A 12,095-nucleotide genomic window follows, 5' to 3' on the forward strand; every position below is an offset into this window, starting at 1 on the left:
AAAAAAATAAAATTTTACATTTTTACTAGGCCTGTTGCACCAGATCGTGAGTACCCCTTTTGTTGAATAAAAATCTGCTGTCAATAATTGCCTGGCACTGTATAGAATAAAACCCCATATAATTCATGTACTCATCATGCTTGCTCGCAGGGCATTTTATGCGTATGTGAGTCCCATCAATTGCTCCAATTGCATTTGCAAAAATTCTGGTCCTGGCACCTATTTCAGGGAAATCTCCGGGGATCAATGTTTTTATATTTGTGTCGCATTTCTTCCACAAACAAATCCAGCATTTTGTGGACAATTGATTTCACTGTGAATCGACTCATCCCAATGAAATGCCCAACTCGGTAACTGCAACCTGCGTCCATCCAATATAGAAAGACAATGAGCTTGTACTCTGGGCACCACCCACTTCTCTTATTTGGCATAAACTCAACTATTCTTTGAAAACTTCTCATTTCCAAACGCAAGTGCTCTCTCTGCGTGAATCGCCGTCCATAATGACTAACGCAACCTCCGAAGTTACTCGGAGTTGGCAGTATTTTAAACGCTGTTAAAATATGAATATTTTTAGTTTTAATTTATGCAGTCATAGGACATACAATTATACTTTTCTAATTTCTTAAATTCGACTGGGCAAATAATCATTCCCTATCAATTACTGCAAGAAAATCACTCACTAACATCAAGGGAGGAAAATAATTTTGTGGGACAAGTTTCTCACTTGAATCCAATTTTTTCAATTCCAAAACTTCAACTGCCACTTCACACAACTGCAACTTTTCTTCAAATATTAAATTGTGATAAAAAATTATTTCAAAATTAGTTATTTCGTTGCAACTACTCTCCGCCAGAGTATATGGTCCATTTCCAGTGATAAATTTATAGCCCTATTCTGGCAAACCTCACAAGTTATGAGAACCTCACAAGTTGAGCTGAATTTGATTTTGTGAGGTTTTCGCGTCACAAAAACTTTCGAATTTGTGATCTGCTCTAAAGGAGGTCACAACTCACAAGTTGGATTTTTGCTAGCAAGAAGTTTGTGTGAAATAAATCCTCGCAAAATCGAGTTATGATCACCTTGTGAGGTTCTTGTGACTTGTGAGGTTTGCCAGAATAGGGCTGTTACTTTTCACATTTTCTGATATTTGATGTGTACAAGTAGTTTCAACTTCTCGCCGCCAGGCTAAATGATGCAGTTGTCAATGGCTGCGTTCACGTACGCACAGATACCCTATCCAAGATACCTAAGTATCCGCTACGTTTGTGAACACGAATCAGCTGTTCTTCAAATCTCCCATAAGATACACAAGAATCCAGAAATTTTTAGAATACCTTTGGATTTTTTTGCTTGTTAAAACATGTGTTCGATCAGCTGAGATTTTATATGGGATTACAACAACACAAAGGTATCCGGATACCCTTGGATCGGCACGTGAACGCACCCAATAAGCCGCTGTAAATTTTTTCAAATAAAACCTCAGCCAACTTCACATCACTGCAAAATCTAGTTGTCATCCACTGCTAGCGCTTTGTCTGCTCCGCTCCGGTGTTTTTTTCTAAAAGAAATAGAATAGTTTTCTTCTGAATTTTTAATTTCCAAATAGTATATATTATTTAAAAAGATGGCATTAGCTGAAATTTGTGGTTTAGCAGATGCTCCTTACATGAAAATGAGCACTTACTCACCAACTGATTTGCATAGTGAATTGTCCCAATATACATGCAACTTGGAAAACCCTTACTCATTGGCAGCTCCACCATTTGAGAACGTGAGTTCCATTTAAATAATTTTTTTTACAAAAAATTAAAAACAAAGAATTTAAATAATTTCCTAGCCATGTGAAAATCTACGTAAAATAGCTGCTCATGGTGAAAAGTCTGGCATTAAAATTGATTTTGACCACGGTACCACGACATTGGGATTCAAGTATCAAGGAGGTGTCATTTTGGCCGTCGATTCTCGCGCCACCGGTGGTCAATTCATCGGATCACAAACTATGAAGAAAATTGTAGAAATCAATCAATATCTTCTGGGTAAGAATTTCTTTCTGACAATTTAGTTACATTTCTCAACCAATGTATTCAGGTACACTCGCTGGCGGAGCTGCCGATTGTGTCTACTGGGATCGTGTTTTGGCCAAGGAATGTCGTCTGCATGAGCTACGCAATAAGGAACGTATCTCAGTTGCGGCAGCTAGCAAAATCATGGCCAATATCGCCCACGAATACAAAGGAATGGGCCTGAGTATGGGAATGATGATGGCGGGTTATGATAAACGTGGTCCTGGATTGTATTATGTGGACTCGGAAGGTTCACGTACACCGGGCAATGTGTTTTCCGTTGGAAGTGGTTCGATTTATGCTTTCGGTGTCTTGGACTCGGGATACAAATGGGATTTGACGGATGAAGCGGCACAAGAATTGGGTCGACGTGCCATTTACCATGCCACTTTTAGGGATGCTTATTCTGGAGGCATAGTGAGAGTTTACCACATGACACCTAATGGCTGGATAAACATCTCAAATACTGACTGCATGGAATTGCACTACAAGTATGAGGCAGAGAAGGCTGCTGCTAAAGCTTAGATTGATAAGAAATTTTTGAAGATTTTTTTTATCAAAATTATTTTTATTTGTATTCTGTATCCTGGTTGAGAGAAAAAAAACAATTTCATATAATAAAGAACTGTGTTTTGTAATTTGTTGATAATGGTTGAAGGAATGGCTAACTAGCAAGGAACTGCAGTTTTCAATGATGCACAGTGGTTTGGATTGTAAGGAGATGGCGTCATAATTCAAAAACTTGTTCGTTTTCGTTGAAATGCGACTACGTATTACGATAATGGGCGCATTCACAAACCTAGGTGCTACGTAGTCGACTCGTTCTGATTGGCTGAAAACAGCTACAAATTTAGTTAAAATTTCCCCTCCGACGTAGGTTAAAAATTTTCAGCTTCAAAGTTAGTTGACAGTTCTCAGTCAGCTGTTTGATGGAAACAAATTCTATTTGAATTTTAAATTTGGTGGAATTAATGAAAAAAGCATATAAAATAAAATTAATTGTGTAGTATGTGAATATAAATCAGGAAATTGAGGAATTTATAAGAAAAAAAGCTATTTAAACCACTCAAAACACATTTTTTTTATTGCATCTGTCACCTAGCTTTGTAGTGCAAATTCGCATTCAAAAAGCTAGTTGAAACTCGACTACGTAGCACCTAGGTTTGTGAATGCGCCCAATGGATAATCGTTTAACTTCAACGGTACTCGGTAATCTTTATGACTGCCATTTACCTATCGATTAATTTTCGTTTAGCTGTCATAATATTATTACCTAGTATAAGAAAATAGTATAATGTCGAATTCCTTTCAATTGAAAAATCGAATTTTCGGCGATCTCGAAGCGAATTTTTTCTGAAAATCATGTTCCATAGAAAAAAATTCGCCTCAAACGAAGCAGAAATCGAATTTTTTTTAATCCCTCTTTTTTGAGAGATTTATGGCGTTTTTAATTGGCAATCTGGAAGCAAAAAAAAGCAATCTGAATGCGTTCAATTGGGCAAAACTGACAGTTCTGATTCTGAAAAAAAGAGAATTTCTATTCTGGTTTTAAAAACAGAATCAGAAGCAGAATCACTCACACATTCATAGATTAAAATGTCAGCAGTACAAAATGTTTGCATCACAAATGCAAATGAAATTTGGCGCGAATACACATATATGTGAAACATGTTAAACTCAAGCAATACATTCACACCAAACTTCAGATTCTTCGGGATAAAAAAAAACTTCAATTGGGATTCCGAATCGAAGAACAATTCCGGATTGCTAATTCAAAACGCCATTAGACGGATTTGCACACACACTTGGAACATTTGACATTTCTCAAACGTCAAGCTGAAAGTTTTCTTGGTGTTGTTTGTTTATTTGAGAACACCAACTTCAAATAAAAAGTAAATTTTAATTGAATATCCTATTTTTATTGCGGAAAAATATGAAATAAATAAAAAAAAACAATGTGCGACCATAATATATTTCTTCCTGGCATAGTTCTTGTGAAAAAGTTAAATTACTGTGACTTTTCTTCTCGTAAATGTCGTCAGAAAATTTTTTTCTCTGTAAAACCACAGCATACGGCCAAAATAATAACCTTCTACTTCATCTTCACTCAGATCTTAATAATAACTGCAATTTCCCTTTAATTCTGATTAAAATAAATCTATATTACCGAAGAAAATAAACAAAATTATTGATCAAAGGAATCTCTGGTTTTATTTTGCAGAAATTGTTTTGGTTTCAGCTTGACTTTCGTGTAAAAATTGTTGTCAAATGACACACATACAATCGCAAAAAGAATTCGGTCTGTTTTCATGTTCCTTTTTAAGACCAAAAATTCGATTTTTTTGAGCCGATTCAAAAAATTGAAAGGAATTCGACATAAAGTAATGGCAATTTTTGGGAGTCGTACGAAATCCCCAAAAAAAACAAAAACAATGAAACAAAATCTCCAAAAAATATAATCCAACTTGCCAATATCCCCATCCCCAAGAGAAAATCTCCAGAGAAACAGTTTTTTTTTTTGTCAAAATCTCCACAAAGTCTCCACATCCCCAGTGTCCAGGGGTGGAATCGTGTAAGATGATTTTTGATAGTTGACTGTCAAATTCAAGAAAATTCGTCTGTGTAAGATGATAGTCAAAAGTGACTATCATATTTTTTTGACTTTTTCAGCTGACACCTATTTAGGTGTCAATTTGATTCAATTTAACATTTGTAGCATATTTTTTTCATGGTTTTCGTGGTGCTTTTACTTTGTTTAGGGGGGTTCACATTGACCAACTTACCGGACAGACCAGCCGCCATTTGGTCTGATCTGATGTTGTTTTGATAATGTGAACACCCATCCGACAGCCTGTCCGGTTTGCCGGATGGTTTTCAAAAAATTTTGATTTTTTGGTGGTCGGACGGACATGTTAGTCGATTAAACGACATGTCTGTCCGGCAGACAGTGATAATCCATTCTCTCTAATTTTAGAGCAATATAGGGTAAAGATACATTAAAAATAAGCTGAAAAATGGGTTTTGATAAAAATTATCTGATGAGTGTGAACGAAAAATATAAAACGGCCATCAGGCCAAATGACAATCGGTCTGTCCGGTAAGTTGGTTAATGTGAACCCCCCTTTTGGGAAAAATGAATATTTTTGTGCCTGTGCAATTATTTTAAGACTACAAAATTAAAATAAAGTAACTGAATATGAAATAGAAAATAGAAGAGTCAGAATTGAGGAACAAATTAAATTATATTTTACATCCCCGACTCAAAGTAATGTGCAATCACACCTTTGTACACAAAAAAAAATAATTTGAAATAATATTTAGTGCTTTTTATAGACTCGTACAAAATTTTCGAATAACATAAGATACTTTTTATGAGTATAATACGCATTTTGGATCTGCCATCTGAATTCAAAGTTTACACAATATTTTGTGGGATTCTTTGTAAGCGATCCTTTTCGAGTTGTGTTTGCTGGATAGATATTAAAGTTATAAATTATTATTTTAAGCGTTTTAAAAAATAATTGTCTTCTCAATTATTGTAGCTATGGAAGTGAAAAACTGAAACTCTGCATTGTTTTTTTTTTAATTTAATGACGTTTGACAGATGTCAAACCGAAGTGATACCAACTAAACCAAAATTAAAAATGATCTAAAGACGATCACCTTAAACAGATAAAAAATAGTTGACTATCAAATTTGATAGTAAAAAATATGATAGTCAAATATCATTTTAGCCGATTCCACCCCAGTTTGTTCTACTAACACTGTTGCTCTTGAAGCATGGTGGACATGATATTCTCTTACCGTTATGACATAATAACAATTGAAGAACAAATTTATGAATGCACTTGAAGTTTGTCAAAAGTATCAATAAACGGAAGTATCTCCTGTGTTTCATAACAATAGTTACTATGGATCACAGTTAGAGATTGCAATCCCGGGATTCGGGATCCCGGCCCATTTTTTGATCCCGAAAATCCCGGGATTATAGCTCTCCAATCCCGTAATTTTCGGGATTGGTGGCTAAATATTCGCATGCAAAAAATGACACAATTCTGAAAAAAAACTATGTAGAAATGGAAAGAACTTTCCTTACTAGTTGATTGTGAAATAGCCTTCTTACGATGATTGAACGCTTTGCACTTTTAAAACAGAGCATTTAAAAATCGCTTATCGATCTCAATTGGTTTGAAGAAACAGATTTTGATTTAATAACTGAGATAATTGATGTACTTGCTCCAATAAATTAACAGTTGAATCTCTTTGCCGTTCTGGTTCTAACTTGTGTACAGCTGATGGTGCTCTTATAGCGTTTTCGTTTGGTCGTCCGGGACTGTCCGGAATTCTCCCGAACGATTCTAAAACTGATCGTTTGGCACTCAATGACAGTTCTAATTCTGGAAAGAAGAGAAAATCGATTCCGAATTTTGAGGCAGAATCAAAACCAGAATCACGCACACATGTTAACACTTAAGACGTCAAAGTAATGAAATGTCATTCTTTGTTGTTCATTTCTAAATTTCAAGATTTTTAACTATGCACAAACTTTAAACTATATTAAAATAATGTGAAGAAAACAAAACAAAAATAGATAACTTAATGATAATAAAAAAAAAAATAAACAAAACAAAACTTTCATCAGACGTTCGCATTTGATGTTTCACAAATACAAAGAAACCCAAACTTCAGAATAAAAAAAAGTATCCAACTCTGATCGTTTGGCATTCCGGATCGGACAGTCCCGGACGCTTCTAAGAATTCCCAAACGAAAACGCTATTAAATTTCTTTTTAAGCAGTTAGAGTCGAAAACTTTAACAAACTGAGGACAGCTTTTATTAATCGCTTGAGCTTGCGGCGGTGAGCAGAATATCTGGTGTTCTTGCTCACATACAGAACTCAAAAGTAATTTTCGAAAACTCAAGCCTAGAAGTGAGAAATTTATTTTCAATTCCTAACAAAATGACATTAATAAAGCAAATTATACCAATTTTAAAACGTGTGGGTGCTGTCAACGATGACTATATTTATGAAACTGAACCTGTTGCTGTTCCATCAAGCTGCGAAGAGAAACTTTCTTTGAAAGAAAAATAAGAAAATGAAGTAAAAAATAGTCTCAGAACCCCACCAAAATATAGAAGCGGCTAATGAAAGCTATCAAAAAAGGGATGCTGCTTTTTGAAGACGGGATAAGAGGAAAATACTTAGAGCAGGCACATAAATATTTAATATCCATCCCTCTAACGAGTATTGAAACCGAGCGTGCAATTTCTGCTGCTGCAAGTTTTGGAACCAAATTTAGAAGCAGACTTGCAGCCAAAACATTGGATCCTTTGCTTTTTATTCGATTTTATTATAAAAATAATTCCAAATTAATTTAATTTAATATTTATTTATTTTTTTAATTACTTCTTAGCTAAATATACAGACTGAATTAATTATGAATAAATGTTTAGAATATATAGTTTATTCCGTTAGGAATATTTTTTAGTTTTTGTTTAAAGCTATATTGTTTTTGGTTTACTTGTTTTGTTTGTTTTTATGAAGAATATTATTTTTTTTTGTTCTTTGTCCGTTGTTAATAATAAAAATTAATGCATAAAACTTGTTTTTTTGCCTCCCAAGTTGAGTCTGAAAATATTTTTCAAATCCCGGGATTATCCCGGGATTGAATTTTTTAAATCCCGAAATCCCGGGATCGGAAAATCATCCCGGGATTGCTATCTCTAATCGCAGTACTGTGACTATGGATGGGATTATTGTATGAAGATTAAACAAAAGACGAAAAAAGCTTAAATGGAAAATCATTTCCATTAAAAAAAAAAAAACAAAAAGAAAATTATTTTGACCAAAACAAATATGTTCAAGTAGTGAATCGTGCGATTAAATTGCATGATTTACTCTTGAATATATATTTTTTTGGAGACTTTTGCAATGGGGATTCTCTCTTTGGAGATTTCGCTGCTGGAGATTACGGTTTCGGATTTTAGTTTGGGGATTATGTCTTGGGGGAAAACGTCACAAACCCTAAATTTCGCTCGTTAAAAAGTACTTCTGTTTTTGTTTTCATTTAATTTTGTTTTACTAGTATGTTCAATTTTTGTTGTACCTGGGGCCCAATTCCGCAAGAGTGAGTATTTTTGTGTGTTCAATATAATGTTGAAACGGTCACAAACATTAAAAATGTGAGATTTCAAAATTTAAATATTTTTGTTTTTGGACGGAATTGAAAACTTGTAATTTTTTCTCGACCAACTCGCTATTTTTTGTTGCCCAAATGTCATAGACTTTTTTTATACACAGCAAGCAAAAATGCATCGTACAAAAAAAAAAGGGCTCAAAACATACAATGCTTTTTTGAATCTCAGGACGCAAATAGATCATGAAATCTGAGATTTGTCCACTATTTCCCCTCTTCACCCCCCCTTTCAGCTGTCAAATTCACAAATCTCATTCTGAGATTCGTCAATAGAAAACGACATTAAACTTCAGTTGTGTGATGGATGGTGGTGGTCGATTCACACAGAGTTTGTAATCTATGTATGTACCATTGACCTACTATATATGGACTGCTAGTCGTTTGACTTTTCCATACAAAAATTGAAAAAAAAAAAAAAATGATTCCACATCTTTCTAGTTTTACTAGCGGTATAACCTTAGACGGCGAAAAGAGGAAACTTTTAGTGAATGACATCTGTCGTTAAAAGGTAGTGCTTTCTCTGTTTTTATATATTTGTTCCTTTCGCACTTCGTCAAAAATGTTGCACTTATTCTCCGCTTTTTTTTAGGGCGCTAGTATCGCAAAGAAACAAGTGGAACCAACCTGAATATGCTTCTAGCAGTCCATATATATTAAGTCAATGGTATGTACATTTCAGAGGTTTTAATTTTTAACAATTCATATCTAAAGAGTAAATACAAAGGTATTCGCCATAGCCATATTGTCGCCCGAAAATTGTTTAGTCGGAAACGCCAATTTTGGAATTCTGGGAAATTTTAAAGTTTTGCGTTACCAAAAAACAAAAAAACAGAGATGTTTTTTTTTTAAATTTCAGTAGAGTATATAATGTGGGATATCTTCTTCTTATTTACATATGTAGTCAAAACTCTCTTATTTGTTTTGGTTTTCAAATTATCAAGGTTTTTACCCAAAATGAGTTTGTCATAAACTCATTTTTTTACGACAAATCAATACTAATGTGATGATTATTTTGTAAAAATATATAGATCTCAAAGACACAAATTATTTAGTTTGTTTTTTTTTTCACAAAAAAATCTTGAGAAAAAACTGTGTTACAAAAAGAAGGTTTCAAAATATACACGAGCGAAGATCTATCAAGATTTGTAGAGTTAGTCGAACTGATTACGAAACGGTATTTAAAAACCCCTAACACCCCCAAAATCTGGAGTTAGGACAAAAAACGGTTTTGGACCTTCACACATTGACAAAATTCTAGCTTCATCAAATTTTTACCCATTTTTGTTTTTATAGTTTATGACAGAAGATAATTAATTATACCTTTTCTCCAATGTATAAAACATGTGATTCGGCCAAATCACCTAGAATTTATAAGCAGTCAAAGTTCAAAAAATGCTTTTTTTCGTCATTTGCCCAACTTCGACATTAATTTAAAGTATATGTTTTCAAAACAACATGCTGTTTTAAAAATATATTCTTAAATAATATATTTATTTCCAAATAAAACGAGGTATGTTTTTATGAAAATTAGTTCAAGCAAAATTTTACGGTTTCAACCTAGATACAGAAATGCGAACGTTTAGGCACCCAACAAAAATGTTATTTTAGCACGTAGTACAATAACTTGGGCGCCAGAATTTGATAACGGTTTTTTGTAGAGGAGTTCAATACAATCATTTTTTACTATGGAAGGGGTCTATCTCCCCCCTTTAGGAGGGAGGCAATTTTCTAAAAAAAAATATTAAAATAAAAAAAAATTATTAAAAAATAAAGGCAACACTTACAATAATTATAAGTGATACTATTTTCGAAAGGCGAAATTGTACATTTAATTCCAATTTTTATAACAATGAAATAATCGATTTCAAAGTTAAAATAGGCGAAATTATTTTTTTTCACTCATAAATTACTATTTTTGTGCAGACTGTGAATTTTAATAAAAAAAATTGACTCATGCAGAAACCTGCCTCAATTGATTCCTTATCGAACAGTGAAAACTATATGTTTCTATGCCTTCTAGATTTTGAGAAAATAAAAAAATAATTTTATCAGATTTTTCTTTTTCCAAATTATTTTTTTTTTATTTTTTTGGAACAATGGGTCACCTGAATTGCGTCTCGAAAGGGCTAGAGGGGAATATTTCAATATTTATTTATTCGTATAGTCTTACACAATAAGATATTATTATCTTGTAAATTAGTATAAGATTAATTAGTTAATAAAATTGATGTACTAAAAAAAAACTAAAACAATTTAAAGAAATTAACAATAGGGGAAATTTAATTTTTTTTATTTTAGCATCAGGACTTACGGTATTTGCCATATGACGAAAATGGTAAACGACCCCAACAATTTTGATTAAAAAAAAACTTATGCTGCACATAAGGATCTTCTTTTAAAGTAACGATACCTGTCAAACCATCATTTTCTGGTATTCTGACTTTTGTTGTTCATTGATTTCAAAGAAAATTTTTGAACAAAAACGATTTATTAATTTAACCGAAACTAAAGTTTTGAGTAAAGAAAACCATTTGTATGATTATTATAATTTCATGATTTATTTATTTCTTTTTAAACATTGTTATATACGTTATTCTTCTACACATCTATATAGCAATATATCATTGTGTCAATTTACGAACTAAATTGTTTAAAATGCAGTTGTTATTTATATTATATTTTTTTTTAATTTAATTGTTTCATTTTTTTTAAATATATATTTTTTTTTTTTATTTTTATCAGATTTTATAATTTTTCACGTTCAACTTTATTGATATAGTTTAATCATTAATTTTATTAACTGCCAACCATTTCTTATATCAACAGAGTTAACATTTTTTTTAATTATTCAAAAAGTTGATGAAAGTATAAAATGACAGTTATTATTTTTTTTACAAAATGCGTATATGTAACTGTACGATGAGTAATATGATGTGTTTCGGCCATAAAAAAATGATTTTTAATGATTATTGTTTTAAGTGATAGTTTTATTATTTTATGAAATTTCAAAACATTTTATAAGGACTAATGTATAATTGTAACAATCAATGAATGATGTTTATGTGCTTTGCATGTGTTGTGTTAGTGAGATTTTGTAGCTAGCAGGGCAGGAGTTGGAGGATGATGAATTTATGCGATTATATAATAACTTTGATAAACCTGATTTATACCAAAAAACGCTGTTAATTTATCATGTCTTTAAATAAAAGAAACATGCGTTTTATTTAGAAATTCTTTTTCTTTTTACTGTGAATAATACGAGGTTTTGAAGATGCACGAATGATTTTTTGTACACGACAAAACTTTATTTTTTAACTCAAATAACTTTTTAAGTCATATAATAACAAAGTGAAAAAATAAACAAAGTATTTTATAAATAGAAGTTCAGTAGCTCTTTTTTTAAACTAAATAATAATTAGATTCTTTTTTTGTTGATTTTTCTTTTTATACCTTTTAGTTGTTAATTTGCATATCAAAGAAATGAGAATACGCATCATTTACGTCACCAAAGATATTTCTTATCCTGCGTCCAAACCAACGTTTTCTACAGGGGTTTATTGTTTTCTCATTTAACATAATTATAATTAATTATGAACATAATTGAAATTATGTTTTTATGAGCTTTATTTAATTTATTTTTTTAATTACATGGTTTGAAGGATTTCAACTGGCAACAATAAGTGTTATACAATAATTACTAAGTTTAGCTTAAATATAATATGTTTGTATGTTTATTTATTTTTTAAGCGAATACATATCTACATGAAAGATGAATTTTTTTTTTATCAAATATTTATTTTTTTATAAGAATTTTTATATTAATGTATGCTC

General features: G+C 32.0%; 1 protein-coding gene across 1 annotated transcript; it reads left to right on the forward strand.

Moving 5' to 3' along the window:
- The first annotated feature begins 1,517 nt into the window (after positions 1 to 1,517).
- Positions 1,518 to 2,705, forward strand: LOC129906990 (proteasome subunit beta type-5). The gene is made up of 3 exons (XM_055982994.1): positions 1,518 to 1,775; positions 1,842 to 2,040; positions 2,093 to 2,705. The coding sequence occupies exons 1-3, from the start codon at positions 1,629 to 1,631 to the stop codon at positions 2,590 to 2,592; spliced, it is 846 nt and encodes a 281-aa protein (XP_055838969.1). The 5' UTR covers positions 1,518 to 1,628; the 3' UTR covers positions 2,593 to 2,705.
- Positions 2,706 to 12,095: the final 9,390 nt, after the last annotated feature.

This window comes from Episyrphus balteatus, chromosome 1 (assembly GCF_945859705.1).
Source record: "Episyrphus balteatus chromosome 1, idEpiBalt1.1, whole genome shotgun sequence".
NCBI classification, from domain to species: Eukaryota; Metazoa; Arthropoda; class Insecta; order Diptera; family Syrphidae; genus Episyrphus; species Episyrphus balteatus.

Excerpts from the sequence above, each read along its gene's own strand:
- LOC129906990 (XM_055982994.1), top strand. The coding sequence starts at position 1,629 with ATGGCATTAGCTGAAATTTGTGGTTTAGCAGATGCTCCTTACATGAAA. Across the intron at positions 1,776-1,841 it reads CAGCTCCACCATTTGAGAAC|CCATGTGAAAATCTACGTAA; the intron begins GTGAGTTCCATT and ends ATAATTTCCTAG. Across the intron at positions 2,041-2,092 it reads AATCAATCAATATCTTCTGG|GTACACTCGCTGGCGGAGCT; the intron begins GTAAGAATTTCT and ends CAATGTATTCAG.